The sequence below is a fragment of the Rhea pennata genome, chromosome 31 (assembly GCF_028389875.1).
Source record: "Rhea pennata isolate bPtePen1 chromosome 31, bPtePen1.pri, whole genome shotgun sequence".
Lineage (NCBI taxonomy): Eukaryota > Metazoa > Chordata > Aves > Rheiformes > Rheidae > Rhea > Rhea pennata.
Window position 1 is genome coordinate 2,751,754 of NC_084693.1, and position 13,541 is coordinate 2,765,294.

At 50.7% G+C, this 13,541-nt stretch overlaps 1 protein-coding gene across 5 annotated transcripts in view; it reads left to right on the forward strand.

The window, feature by feature from the left end:
* Window positions 1-13,541, forward strand: part of SNX27 (sorting nexin 27) — a 35,131-nt gene that overhangs the window by 17,587 nt on the left and 4,003 nt on the right. For 4 of the 5 annotated variants that reach the window (XM_062598059.1, XM_062598063.1, XM_062598061.1 and 1 more), the window contains 10 exons: window positions 130-322; window positions 988-1,052; window positions 2,030-2,134; window positions 3,288-3,366; window positions 5,754-5,917; window positions 7,239-7,328; window positions 9,768-9,917; window positions 10,333-10,461; window positions 10,746-10,805; window positions 13,255-13,317. In XM_062598059.1, the coding sequence (XP_062454043.1) occupies window positions 130-322; window positions 988-1,052; window positions 2,030-2,134; window positions 3,288-3,366; window positions 5,754-5,917; window positions 7,239-7,328; window positions 9,768-9,917; window positions 10,333-10,461; window positions 10,746-10,805; window positions 13,255-13,317 (1,098 nt within the window). The remainder of the gene's footprint in view (window positions 1-129; window positions 323-987; window positions 1,053-2,029; window positions 2,135-3,287; window positions 3,367-5,753; window positions 5,918-7,238; window positions 7,329-9,767; window positions 9,918-10,332; window positions 10,462-10,745; window positions 10,806-13,254; window positions 13,318-13,541) is intronic. The other variant, XM_062598062.1, reaches the window with a different exon arrangement.

A 13,541-nucleotide genomic window follows, 5' to 3' on the forward strand; every position in this document is an offset into this window, starting at 1 on the left:
TTCTCATCGTACCTCGAATCCTCGTGATGTAGTTGTTGCTAGCTGTGCGTTCGGGAAGGCAGACCTGCACCGGTTTGCGTTTGGAAAACGTTTTTGTACATGGTGAGACTCTTCTTTCCTCCGCGCCAGGTCTACAATGTTTACATGGCAGGCCGCCAGCTCTGCTCGAAGCGGTACCGCGAGTTTGCCATCCTGCACCAGAACCTGAAACGGGAGTTTGCCAACTTCACTTTCCCACGTCTCCCAGGGAAGTGGCCGTTCTCGTTGTCGGAGCAGCAGCTGGATGCCCGGCGGCGAGGGCTCGAGGAGTACCTGGAGAAAGGTACAGTGCCTGCGTGAGCTCAGGGTTGTATGCTGCCTTCTTTGCAGCGTATTAGATTCAGTGTATAACAGGCTCTCTTCTACCCAACACCTAAAATTAAACCCCCTCTTCTCGTAATAGTGGTGGTTCAGCTTTTTTCCCACCCAACTGATATCTCAACCCTGCCTTTCTCAGCTCACTTGTCTTCATCCTCGTTTACCAACTGGATGTAGGAAGGGGGAGACTGGTTGAACGTTAGAGGCAACATAATACGGTTTGGGTCAAAGTTTGTTGCTGATCTTGGCCTGAATTCACAAATAGTCTCAGTCCCTCTGGAAGAACTTTTTAGAAGTAAAAGTACTATTTATGAAATACTTGCCCACTTTAAAGTATAGTTGAAAGGTCCTGTTGGCTGTGTGCCTGGGATCTAGATTTCACCCGTTGGGAGTTACTTAACACCACTTACACTCCTCACTTGATCAGTCTTCATGCTAGTAAACCAGGTACAGCCCTAGAAAGCCCTTGCTTTGAGAAGGCTTCTCCTGTCCTGAGGTACCACCTTGTTTCATGCAACCCGTGAAACAGTTGTTACCCTTTTGCCTCTGCCTTCCTTCAGAGTGGTCCTAGGAGGGAGGATGCTGCCTTTTCCCTGGGCAACCCGCTAACCAGCACTCTCTGTCCTACAGTGTGCTCGATACGAGTCATCGGGGAGAGCGACATCATGCAAGAGTTCCTGTCGGAGTCGGACGAGGTAGGCACGCGGGGGACGGCACTGAAACTCTGCCTTGACTTTTGCTGTTGCAAGTGCTTGGTAAAGCTGGATCAGAGAACAAGGATGCTCCCTGCCAAACTTATCAGTTAGTTGAATAGAAAGCCGTGGCAAAAACTGAAGACTGTAGTTTGCTGCCTGGCTGTTGTGTTGCATGTAGGAGACCTTTTCCCCTTTGCAGCTGCTAAGAAGAGCTTTGCTGCTCTTGGAGGTGTGCACAGAGCAGTCAGCCATGAGGCCTCAATTCTTCCTCCAGCCCTCTGGCAAAGGGAGACCTAGTGAAAAGTACATCCACTGACTTTCCTGTTGCTTGTGGCAGGTAGTTTTGGAATTATGAGCTGTTTATATTTGTCAGCCTTTGGACAAAAAGGCGACAGGCACTCCATGTACCAGCCCATCCAATTGCTTCTCCTGAGATTTGAATTGTAGGCAGCAGCAGTGAGTTTTTACTTGCTCTCTACCTGCTTCTTTTTTCCCCCCAAACTTTGCATGGTGCACTAAGTTGCTGTGTCCAAGAGCTTTCTCTTGCTCTTCACTGGTAAACTCAGGAATGGAAAATCCTACTCTATCCTAGTCTGAAGCAGTTTGCTCAGCTCCCCGTCTCAAAACAGAGCTCATCTTCCTTTTTCTTTCAGCATTTCTCTGATGCAGTCTGGAATCTGATTTTTTAGGCTGGCAGAGCAGCTGTCTAAGGGACCATTTTAATTAGCCCATCTAAGGGTTTGTGCGAGGCAGTAGTCCATACAGCTCAGGGCTCAGTGCACGTGACAAATCTAGACATCTGCCTTGAGATGTGCTGAACCCTGGTCTCTGTTGGCTGGATCTGTGGGCTAAAGCATGCCTAGTTAGCACAAGTACCTGTGCTGTAGACACCGGAGCTGGAGGAAATGATTCCAAGCCCTTGTGACCATATCTAAAGGACTCTAGTGATTTCCATCCTTTTTTCTTCCCTCTTTTAGAATTACAACGGCGTCTCAGACGTGGAGCTCAGAGTAGCATTACCAGATATAACGACAGTGACAGTCAGGGTCAAAAAGAACAGCACTACAGACCAGGTGTACCAGGTGAGCTGCATGTTTCTTGCCTTGACTCGAAGATTAATGTGATTCAGACTTTAACCAAGACCCTGTGGATACCTGCTTGCCTCCTCCTGCCGCTCTCGAGAGCAGGTGGGCATCAGTGACGCTGCTTTGCTGTAGTGGAGGGAAGAGCAATGCTAGAGAATTTTAACCTTACGCCTTGCTGAAGCAGCGTTTTCTTTGGCAGGCTTGGCTGCAAGGACAGAGTCATCTCTGAATTAATTTTCACTGATAATATCTTAAAGCTGGTGGATGGCTCTAAGCACTAGACAGATTGTATATTACGGCTGCGGTGGAGGAGTTGGATCCAAGAGCTGCCTGCATCCAACATATGAGTCTCACTGTGGCTGTGTGACAGGACAGCAAGTTGAGTGTTTAAGGATAACAGCCCATCCTGGGAGCAGCCTGGGCAGGTTACTGGTTTGCAAGTGGTGTGAGGCCCAGTGCTTTAAGCAGAAAATCGGGAACAACTGACTTTGCCCAGCACTGCTGGGGGAAAAGCAGAAGCTGTCAATGAATTGAGGGAATAAGAGGATGTAAAGGAAACGCTGTTCTAAAGGGGAACTCAGATAAATTATTGCTGCAAGTGAGGGAGCCAAAGGGTTGCAAAAGAGCCAGACCCTCAGGAGCTCTAGATCTGCTGAGCAGAATTCTCTGAGCAGATTGGATTTGTGGTATATTCGTGCATTTGGGACTCAGACTATTGGATTTCACGTAGCCTCGATCGAGGTCTGTTAGATGCAGCCGTGGCATCAGCATACAGGACTGAAGTATTGTTGGGAAAACTGCTAGGGGAGGTGTGCACGCCCCTTGTATTAGGAGCTGAAACTAGAGGTATCAGAAGAAAAGATGACCTAATTGTCAGCAGCGGTGGCACTTAAAATCTAGAGCAGTTTACAAGAAGGCAGAAGCAGGAGAATCTAAGTCCTTGCTAAAGAAATTCTGTTTTCTTTTTCCTTTCCTTTTTTTTTTTTTTTTTTTAAACTGGAAATATATTCAGGTTTTCCTTGGTGACTAATACCTGGGGCTAGTGAAAGCTTGTGAAGAATCTGTGAAGTTGGCCTTTGCCCTGCAGAAGCACTGCCAGAAGTTGGCTCCTGTTTTGCTGACCTTGTTTTCCTGTTTGTTTGCTCTCCAGGCTGTGGCTGCTAAGGTTGGAATGGACAGTATTACGGCAAACTACTTCGCCTTGTTTGAAGTGATCAATCACTCCTTTGGTAAGTCTTTTAATCCCCTTGATACTGAGAAGCAACCGAGGAAAAAGTTCTGCAGTGCTAGCAGAGCCCTGTGGCGTGCACATTGAGGTCTTATCTGTGCTCTCAAAATGAGGAGCCCCTGGGAGGATTTGGCCAGGCACTGTAGGCTCTGATAATGAGGAGTCCTCAAAGTTTGATGGCTTTTTTTGCTTCTGCTGCTTGACTTTCCTTTTCTTAAACAGCTCAAGGAGAGAAGCTTTTTTGTTAAATGGAGAGACTCATTTTTGTTCAGTTCAAAGGGGCCAGTGGACTTAGAAGTGGCCAGTTTCATTGAAACGCAGTCACCTCTGGAGAGGGAAGCACCAGCTGCATCTTGGTGCAGAGCGAAGGTGCTGGAAAAGAAATTGGATCGAGGGCACGCTCAGAGTCTGCACTCATTTGGGAAGTGTGGAGCTGTGTCCAGAGATGAGCCTTTTTCCTAAGGGATGCATGTTGCAAACTGCATCTTAGTTTTTCATCTGTCCTTCAGTGTTTGAGTCCTGATGGTAATTGAGGCTTGACTGTGGGATTCTGAGTGATTATTTTGGCACTTGAGCAACTGCCATCCTTCCAGCTTAGCGTGCACTGGGGTCTCCTGGCTGCTGTTCAGATCCGAGGCCGCAGCAATCTCTGATTTCACCCAGCTTCCAGCCTGGCTTGTTGAAGCTGGAGAGTCTGAAATGTTGCGGTCGTACCACAAAACTAGTGTAGTGTGTTTTTTTTTCCCCATGTGGGATTGTGAGCAAGAGTGTTTCACAGAACTAGCTGGGCACCTTTATTTCTAGTTGATCTTCCCTATATGCCTTGAGCTTATCTAAAAACGGCCTTGTTTTTGTGCATTGTGGGAGGAGATTTCTAGAACTGTTCCTCGTGTTTGCAAAATCCTGGCTTTGCTGCCAGGGGCAATTTTGGGGTTCTTAAAGCCCTCCTAAACTGATCCATGTCATCAAACAGACTGAGGGTCAGTAAAGTTTGCCAGTCCCCCCAGAGTCTCATGTAGTAACTGTTGATATTGCGGAATTGCTCCTGTGTTGGTGGTCACTTGTCGAGGGATACTGACACGAGGGTGACAAAGCAGGACACGGACGCAGTGGGGAAAGTCGCTGGACTGGAAGGCGAAGTGATTCCAGATTGCCCTAGGCAGGGCTGTGCGGAGACCTCGAGTGGGAATACCCAGGCACGAGAGAGAGGACGTGGCAGCACGCTGGTAGTCTCATGCAGGAAGCTTTATGTTGCCAGATTCTAACTGATGCTATTAATTCCTTGCTCCTTTGAGTGCTACGCTTCTCCAACTGTATCGAAAAGTAAAAGCTCTAGTTAACCTTTATGGCTTGCACTTTCATGACACTCTCTGTGAACAGCCACATTTATTTCTGTCTGGATACACTCCATTTAATTTCCCTGGAAACTGTAAGCTCCATCTACAGTAAGATTGCGACCATATTCTACCTGATAAAGGAGACGTACTGGCGCTCGCTTTTTTCTTTTTTTTGTCCATCATAGTCAAGCAAAGCCTATTTGAATGCAATAAACATCTCAACAGGGGCTTGCTGGTGACCCAGCTGCTCCAGCTTGGCTGAGCGCTGCGGCAGGTTTTGTCCTAGCTCTGGTGGCAGGCTGCTGGGATGGAGGGGTCCTTCTCCTGTGTGGTAGAAGAGTGTCATGGCAGCTTTGTGGCCTGTCTTTTCCAGCAGCACTAAGCTGCAAAGGCTGGTAGTTGCAGGAATGAGTTGTCTCAGGTCACCAGAAGGATGAGGAGAGGCACCTGTAGATAACTATGGAAACTTAGGCCAGAAAGGCTTCCTTGTGGGATTGGGGACAGTCCCTAACAGAGTCCTGCAAGGTACACTGAAAATCCTGCATAGGATCACAGTGGTCCGTACGTAAGGCAGGATAGACCTCCCCGTGCTCACCAAAGGATAAAATCAAACTGTTGTGCCGATGCCTGACAAACATGTTCTTCGTCGGAGTGGGGTGTCCTTGGCTCGTGCCCTGCCCAGCTGGATGGCTGGCAGCTGGGCAACAGCGTTCCCAAACAGTCCTGGCACCTGCCTGGAGGAGTTTAGTTTCAAGGGAATTCCTGCCGACAGTTGTGCTAGAGGCAGTTGCAAGGGACTGACATTGTGTGACGCTGTGGAAGCAGATATTGAAAAACGCTGGATTCGATCAGGGAGGGAGAACAGAAGGGCCGTGGAGGCAGTGCTAGAGTCCTGATCCTAGCTGGAGACTGGGAAGAAGCTTTGCCAATTGGCTCGGCTAATGACCTTCACCAGCATTGATTTGTACAGCAGGCGAGCCCAGGTCACAGCCAAACGCTGCCAACGTGTGTGGAGCAATGTGCTTACCTCTGTGTCCTGCGCTTCTTCCAGTGCGCAAGCTGGCACCCAATGAATTCCCCCACAAGCTCTACGTGCAGAACTACACCTCGGCAGTGCCGGGAACGTGCCTGACCATCCGGAAATGGCTTTTCACTACAGAAGAAGAAGTTCTTCTCAATGACAATGACCTAGCAGTCACCTATTTCTTCCACCAGGTAGGTGCCTGGGAGCTCCTTAGCTCTGATGCTTTTCTGGAGATGAGCCAACACCTGGTAGTCAAGTGCTTGGCTTCCAGAACTACTCCAAAAGCTGCTTGGCATACAGGCACCACAGAGTGGGAACCTGGGGGACAGTCCTGCTTAGATAATGTCAAGGAAAAGAAGCCCATGTCTGGATGTCTTGGTGAACTTGTGTGAACCTGTGGTGAAACCGTGATTAGATGGGGAGGTAGGACTCCTGGATTCTGCTGCTCTTGTTCCTGGTAGTTGCTTTCCCAGAACAAACTAGAAGGAACCTGGGAGGCTGGACTCCTTGGGTAGGATTCATTTTCCTCAGCTTTGTATGTTGTCAGTGAAGATGTCTGTGACCAGCTTGGGTACAGACTTTCCTCTGTTGACTCTACGGGCTGGGGACTCTTCTGCTTGTGATTTTATTTGACCCATTTTATGCCAATGCTCTAGGATGAAGTGAGTCCAAGAAGAGCCATGTTCTCCCCATTTGACTGTATAAAGCCAGTCTAGGATGACCAACCAGCTCAGAGGTAGATGTCTGCAAAGTTCAGTAAGATGAATTCTGCTCTGTGTCTGTCTTAACCACCAAAAATGCTGTCCCGGTGCCCTCTGATCTTGGGCCTGTACCAGCCTCTGGTACAAACTGAAATAAAAGCAGTACTTGTCAAGCACTTTGCTCTCCTAGACTGGCTCTTATTTTATTGGTTGGCAGTTTTAAAAGCCGCTTTGTGTGCGGGCAGGGGTCCTTGCTGGGCAGAACCCAGGTGTGCGGATGAGGCCCTAAAGGAAGGGACTGTGTTACCTGCTCAGTCCTGCTGAGTAAAACGCCTTTTCCTGCCAACGCCGCTCTCCAGCGGCGCAGTGGGTAAAAGCCAGCGCTGCGCTGTTGGAGATGGCTGTGCACATGTGTCTGGAGTAGAAGGGTTGTACCGACCTGTCCTTGCATGCGTTTGTCTAAGGGCAAAAAGCAGGACACCAAGTACCAGCATTTCCCGATCCATCCTCTTTTTGCCAGGGAACGTTCTTCTGAGGTCCTTCTAGAGGTTCAGATTCCTGGAGCTTTATGTTCCTCAAGGCAAGTAGAGTATTGTGGCTGTAAGTGTGGATGGGAGAGGCAGGAACCGCCCCTCTGAGCCCGGCCATCCCTTTGCCGCTCCAGGTGCGTTGGTCACCTCCTGCCCACTGGGGCTGTGAATTTGGGTGGCTCTTCAGAACAGCCTCAGGGCCCAGCCAGGGAAGGCAGAACATTGTGACTCGGTGAAGAGGTCCTGTAGCCTTGACATAGGTTTCTTTTTTTTCTATTTAGGCTGTTGATGATGTCAAGAAAGGCTACATCAAAGCAGAGGAGAAGTCCTACCAGTTACAGAAGCTGTGCGAGCAGAGAAAGATGGTCATGGTGAGTTTATCTTAACTGTACTGTTTACTTCCTCTGGCAGGTGAATTGCAGTGTTGTGTTTGGAAAGGAGATGCATACAATTAAAAAACAAAAAACACAGCTTTCCTTGGAAAGCATTAACTGCAGAGACCTGTAGGGGTGTGGGCTTAGCATGGGAGGGATTGGCAGAGCGGGCAAACACACGGGAATGCCGGGCACAGGGTTGGGCCATGCCTAAGGATCTGCCACTGGATGAACTGAAAAGCTCCTTGTACCTAGCGAGTTTGTACGGGGAGGGGAGGGCGGGCATGTCCTTGGCAAAATCACACATTGACTCAGATCTAAACAAGGCAGCGATAAAAACCTGTGTGCTGTTGCCAGTGTTGAAAGACGAGGTGCTTAAAATGTGATGAAGCAATCCTTCACCTGCTGCCCTTCAGGTGTTTTCTTTTTAGTATCTGAGAAGTAAAGGCCTCTTTCGACCTCCGATTGCTGCTCAGATAGTGGTGTTGGACTAGCTGAGAGCGATGGGTTCTTGTCCGTCCGTGAATTGAGCTGCTGCCCTCCTCTGTGCCTTAGTTTCTTTTTTTGTCTGGCAGAAATCTTCCCATGTTGCAAGTTCTGTGACAGACCTTGCTGTCTGTCTGTCTGGTCCAGGAATTTTCTGCCTCTTATCGCTTTGCCCAGCTTGCGCTTGGGGGGTTTGGTTTGACTTGATTAGTCTGCCTGGTTTAGGCGTGGGGGAGTGAAGGGGGTGCCCAGAGCTCATCTGCCGGACACAAACTTGACTTGAAGATCAAACAGCGAAAGAATCCGACTTGTTAAAGTCGCTGGCTTAAACTCGCTGGGTTGCTTGGGGCTTGCAGCTCCCAAACGAGCGCAGGCTGCTTTTTCTCCTAACTTTCTGCAGCCCAGGCTGCATTCTCAGGCCGCCTTCTGCTGGCTGCTCGCAAAGAACAACTGCTTGAGAGCCCTTTCTGCAGCCTGTCGAGGCCTCTCGGAGCCTGTTTGACTGTTACAGATCCCTGCAATGGGACTACCATGGGGTGGACCCTGGAAGGGTCACCTGAAATGCTAAGCTGAGAATCTGGGCTCTAATAACCTCTTAATTATTAACTAATGACAGGGATCAGTAAATAGACCCTTCCTCCTATGGACTATCCCACGACCCTTTTGTTCCTGCTCCTGCTGGCTTTCTAATGACAAAAGAAAGATTTGAATCGTTGAAAAGGCCTTGTCAGCACATCACAGGTGCAGTAGGGCCCCGGCGTAGTGGGGGGTCAAGAACGCAATGTTCGTTTCCCAAAGAGCACGTGAAGTCCAAGCTCATAATCTCCTCCCTCCGTCAGTGTTACTAAAGAGTTCTGCCTGGAGCACGAGGCTCCGGGATTCTGCCCCTTCCTCTGGTCCGGATGGGGTTACCTCAGTTAAAGTCGCTTAAAACCTCGTAGTTCTGCTCCTCGTAAACCCCTCTCGTGCGATGCGAGGTTGCGGTCCTCGAAATGCCAGGAGAACGGCGCTTCTGCGAGACGGCTCACGTCAGGCCTTCGGATAAGCGGCATCTCCCAGACGCCAAAAAAAAAAAAAATGTTCAAAAGGGTTTGATTTTTACACCAAATGCAGAGGCCAAACCGTGTGGCCCTCCCTGGCCTGGGCACGGCGGTGCTCCTGCAAACCGCCTGCAGCTCTGGGACGCTGGGCCTCCAGGAAGCTCCTGGCTTCTCCCACGCCCTGAGCTGTGACTCTGAATTCCTGGAGCTGGTTTTGCGCTACATCGCTTTCTCTTTACGCCTTTTCTGGTGCCCTCATAATGCTGCTTTGTCCGAGTTCCCGGCACTGCTGGGGACTGATTTTGTTTACGTTTAAAAAGAAAGAAAGAGTCAAAGTACCTCTTTAGACCTTTCCACTAGTTACAGCGTTTGCATCCAAGGACTTAAGAAACCCTGATCCTACAGCAACTTGACAGAATTACTATTTTTTATAGATCTAATATTCAACCTGTAACTACAGAAGGTTGAGAGTTGTTTGTCAGCCCAGGCTGACGCTGTCCTTATTTCACCCTGTTGCCAGTCTCTTCTCCCTCCTGAGGCCCCAAGGCCCTGAATCCTGCTTTGGGTTTGCTCCAGACCCTCAGTAATGTTTGGGTACATTGTGGCTTTTTAAGCTCTGCCTGACTCCACGCATCCTTGAGAGATTATGTGGCCAGGTTAATAAAAATAAATAAATAAATGGAAAATAAAAAATTAAAGAGCATGGCCCTGTTGGCTATGGTTGTGCAGTCCTCCTTTCCCCTTGTTTGGAGAGGATCCAGCCTCCCTGAACTTGGGTGAAGTCAGGGGTTTCAGAGAGGGTTGTTAGCACTAGGGTGTTGCAACAGTTGGAGGTGGGGGAGCAGGAAGATGTAGGGGTGTCCTTCCCTTCGTTCAAACCAGCAAACGGGCACGGTTTTCTCCCCCGCAGTATTTAAACATGCTGCGGACGTGCGAGGGTTACAACGAGATCATCTTCCCCCATTGCTCCTGCGACTCCCGGCGGAAGGGCCACGTGATCACGGCTATCAGCATTAAGCACTTTAAACTCCATGCCTGCACAGAGGAGGGCCAGCTGGAGGTAAGGGCCACGCGCCAGGCCAAGGTCTCTGCCACACCATCCCGGGGAGCTTGAGCTCAGCTCCTGGCTTCCACCTCAGCTTTGCCGTAGGAAGCGAGAGGGCACCAGCTCTGTGTCCCCGAAGCGCTGGGACTTGTGACTGCTGCTGAGAGGCCTCCGAAGATTATTTTTTGGCACTGCTTGGTAGTGCCGGGGTTTATCTGACTGCTTTGTGTGTGTTAGCCTGGCCTCCAGCGTTTCCGCTGCTGCTTCCTCAGCCCAGACCTGTCTCTGCAGTGAGACTGTCTGAAGCGTCCAGATTCCCCCTTTGCATGGCTTTGCTTTTGCTATCTGCCATTCCTGATTTGCCTTAAACCTCCCCTTCCTTGGAGACTGCTGGCTGTGGACTCTGATCTGGGCTTTAATGTTTCTTTAGAACCAGGTAATAGCATTCGAATGGGATGAAATGCAGCGGTGGGACACCGATGAAGAGGGAATGGCTTTCTGTTTTGAATATGCACGAGGAGAGAAGAAACCTCGATGGGTTAAAATCTTCACCCCGTATGTAAGTGCCCGTTATCTGCATTTTCACTAAAGGGAAGCTATGGCCTGCTTGTTTTCCTTCTAGAAACTGGAGTAAGAGGCCCATGCTCTAGTTCTAAGTCAGAGAAGAGATTAAGAGGTAGGTGGCCACCAGGAGGAGCCAGCAGCACGGGAAGCCTTGTCTGGCTCCAGCAGTAGCGTAGGCAGGGCTAACGGTGCCGGACTCCTGTCCAGCTGGAAGCAGAGACAGTTGTCTGGGACTGCCTTTTGCTGTTCCTCTAAGAGATGGCTGCTTTCTCTTTGCAGTTCAACTACATGCACGAGTGCTTCGAACGGGTTTTCTGCGAGCTCAAGTGGAGGAAGGAGGTAAGAACCTATAACTGCAAGGAAACAACTTCACCTTTTGCCATAGGCTTTTTACAGGCAAACGTTCCTGCTTAGCCTTAACAGTGGCTTGCTGCTCAAACAGGAAAACTGGTGTGGGGAGTCTTGTCGAACGCTTAGAGCAGTGATACTGGGTCTCCTGGGAGCGCGGTGCGTTAGACCAGCTGGCTGTCAAAGGTCTGGGCTCTGTCTGTGGTGGAGGGTGTTTCACGTTGCAGTTAGAGCGAGGAGCTCCTGGGCTTAGGCTGTTGTTCCCGTTGCAGGGAGAGCTTTGCACTGACCAGGGTAACCGGTTCCAGGCTGTGCGACTGTGGCCAGTCTCTCCTGGTGTCTTCTGTTGAACGTGCAGATGGCAAAATATCTGCCTTCCAGAGGGACTGTACAGGGTGCTGAATTATTCAGAAAGGGCTGTGAGAGCCTGCAGCAAAAAGCTTCTGAGAAGCGCAGAGAGGGTTTTATTTTCCCTCTGAGTCCCAACCTGAGATGCCTGCTTAGTCCTCTTGCTGTCAAAGCTGTTGAGAGAGGCGTTGCCCCGTTTAGACCTGACTCTGGGTGTACTGGACTCCTGCCCTGGATGGGGAGATGTAAGCAAGCCAGTCACCTGAGTGCTTCATCCCCCGCTGCCGTGCTTCATCTGAGTCCTTCCTCCCGCTTGAGGGAGATTTTTTTTATCACCTCGTGTCCATCAGCCCGCCTCTCCGTGTTGCCCCATTGCATTGCCCCGCATCTGTCATCCTGAGGGACTGCTCCCTTCTTGCTTAGCTTGCATGGAGGAGACTGGAGAGAGCTGGAAAAGCCACGTGTGAGACTTGCTTAGCCAGCCCCGGGGTGCTCGGCTTGGCGTTAGCCGTGTGTGTGGCTACTGGATCACAGTGCCACGTTGGGAGCACGTTGCCCCTGGCTCTCTGCTGTGCCAGAGATGTTGCCCTCCCTTGAGGGATGAGAGATAAGCAGCTGCTGGAGGTTGGATCCTGTCTTGTTGCCCTTGATCTGGTCGGTGCTGTTAGCTTCAGTGCTCCTGTTTCCGCTGATGGCTTCTTTCTGCCAGCTGTTGGATTTGGAGACCTAAACCAGAGAGTAAATGCAGCACGTCTGAAAGAGTGATCCAGGACAATCTGCCCTGGAGCTGCCTAATCTCGGAGGCTCCTAAGTGGAAGTGATGCCTCCCTTGTTCTTTACCTGAAAGTTTTTTTATTTCTTTTTCTTTCTTTCTTTCTTTCTTTTTTTTAACCTACTATGCCTTGGCCTGGGGCAAGGGTGTTGATGCTCATACCCCACCCATCTGGGATCTGGGTTGGCACCATGCTGGGGTGCAGAAAGTACATCCAAGGCATGCGTACGGCACAGGTTTAGGTGCAAAGCGCAGCAGCCACGTTCACTGGGGTATGTAGCAGTGGGATGGAGGAGTAAAACCCAGAGGAGTTTTCCAGGAAGTACAAAAAACGGATTCTTGGCCAGCTTTAGCTTGAGGGGTTGAAGTTGAACCTCCCGCAAGTGACTGGACCACCAGGTTGCAGGCAGGTATGAGCAAACCTCCCGGTGCTGTGCTGTGCTCTGGAGTCGGTGGAGTCCCAGGAGCAGCCTTCTCTTCCGGTGGCTCTGGATGACGACAGGAGCAGCGGTCGGGGTCCCTCCGGAGTCGGGATCTCCTTTGGCTCTCCCCGCAGAAAGGAGGCAGAGTGGCTTGATAGCGTGTGGTTCAGTTTGGCTTTGTAAAGCCCTGGAAGCTCCCCGTGCACCACGTACGGAGCTGAGCAACTTGGCTCCGAAGTTCACGTCCCCGCTGGGCGTAACGTCTCTGTCCTGTGTAGGAGCAAAGTCTTTTCCCGGGTGTCACTTTGGACTGGGAAGCAGAAGCTGCTCGAGTGGGGTTGCCTGGCTAATTCTCTGAGTACCAGCTCCCCGCATCCAGAGCGGACGTTGCCATGCGGATGGGCAGGCTTGGATGCGTGGCTGCTCCTCCCGGGTTTGCCTGGGCGCTGGGGAGGGACAGCAGCAGCCTGGGGCTCTGCGGCAGCTCGGGGCTCCGCGCGCCGGACCCCAGAGCGGCTGCGCGGTGACGCTGCTCTGCGTACGAGGCTGGCCAGCGCCGTCCTTTTCGGCTCGTTGCTCGGCAGCACCAATCTGCCGATTTAACTGCCTTGTTAACGCCGCTGCTTTACGGGCTGTCCGTGAGCTCCTTCCGCCCTGGAGTCGGAGCTGTGTTAGCTGCGTGCTTCGGGGCCTTATCCTGGCAGCGCGGTTTGGTGGTGGCGTAGGAGACGGGTTGGCTTGTGTAGTGTGAGACAGACCCCCCTTGAGCTCTGCAGAGCATCCCGACCTGACGCTCTCCCGGCTGCTCTAACAGCAGCTGTTCAGTCTCTTCCCGTCCCCCTCCTCGGCTCTGCTTTTTATTTATATCCTTTTTTTTATTTTTTTTTCCCTTGTAAAGGTGGAGGAGGAAGCAACAGACAAGGATAACAAGAACTGCAGTAAAGACAATATGTGCAGCAAGGTAATTGGGCTGAAAACAAACAGCATCTGTGCTCTCTGAGCCAGCCTGGCTGCTGCGCTGCGGATGTAGTGTCTCTCCTGCTTCTCTGCTCCAGTTCCTGTTAGTGTAGAACAGTGTCCTTTAATAGTGGCTTCTTCTTGAAGGGAACCAGCAAAATAAAATATCCTACTGCTGCTTTTGATGGGATCGAGAGAGGGCTTTACACTTAAAGGCCTCTCTCCTGA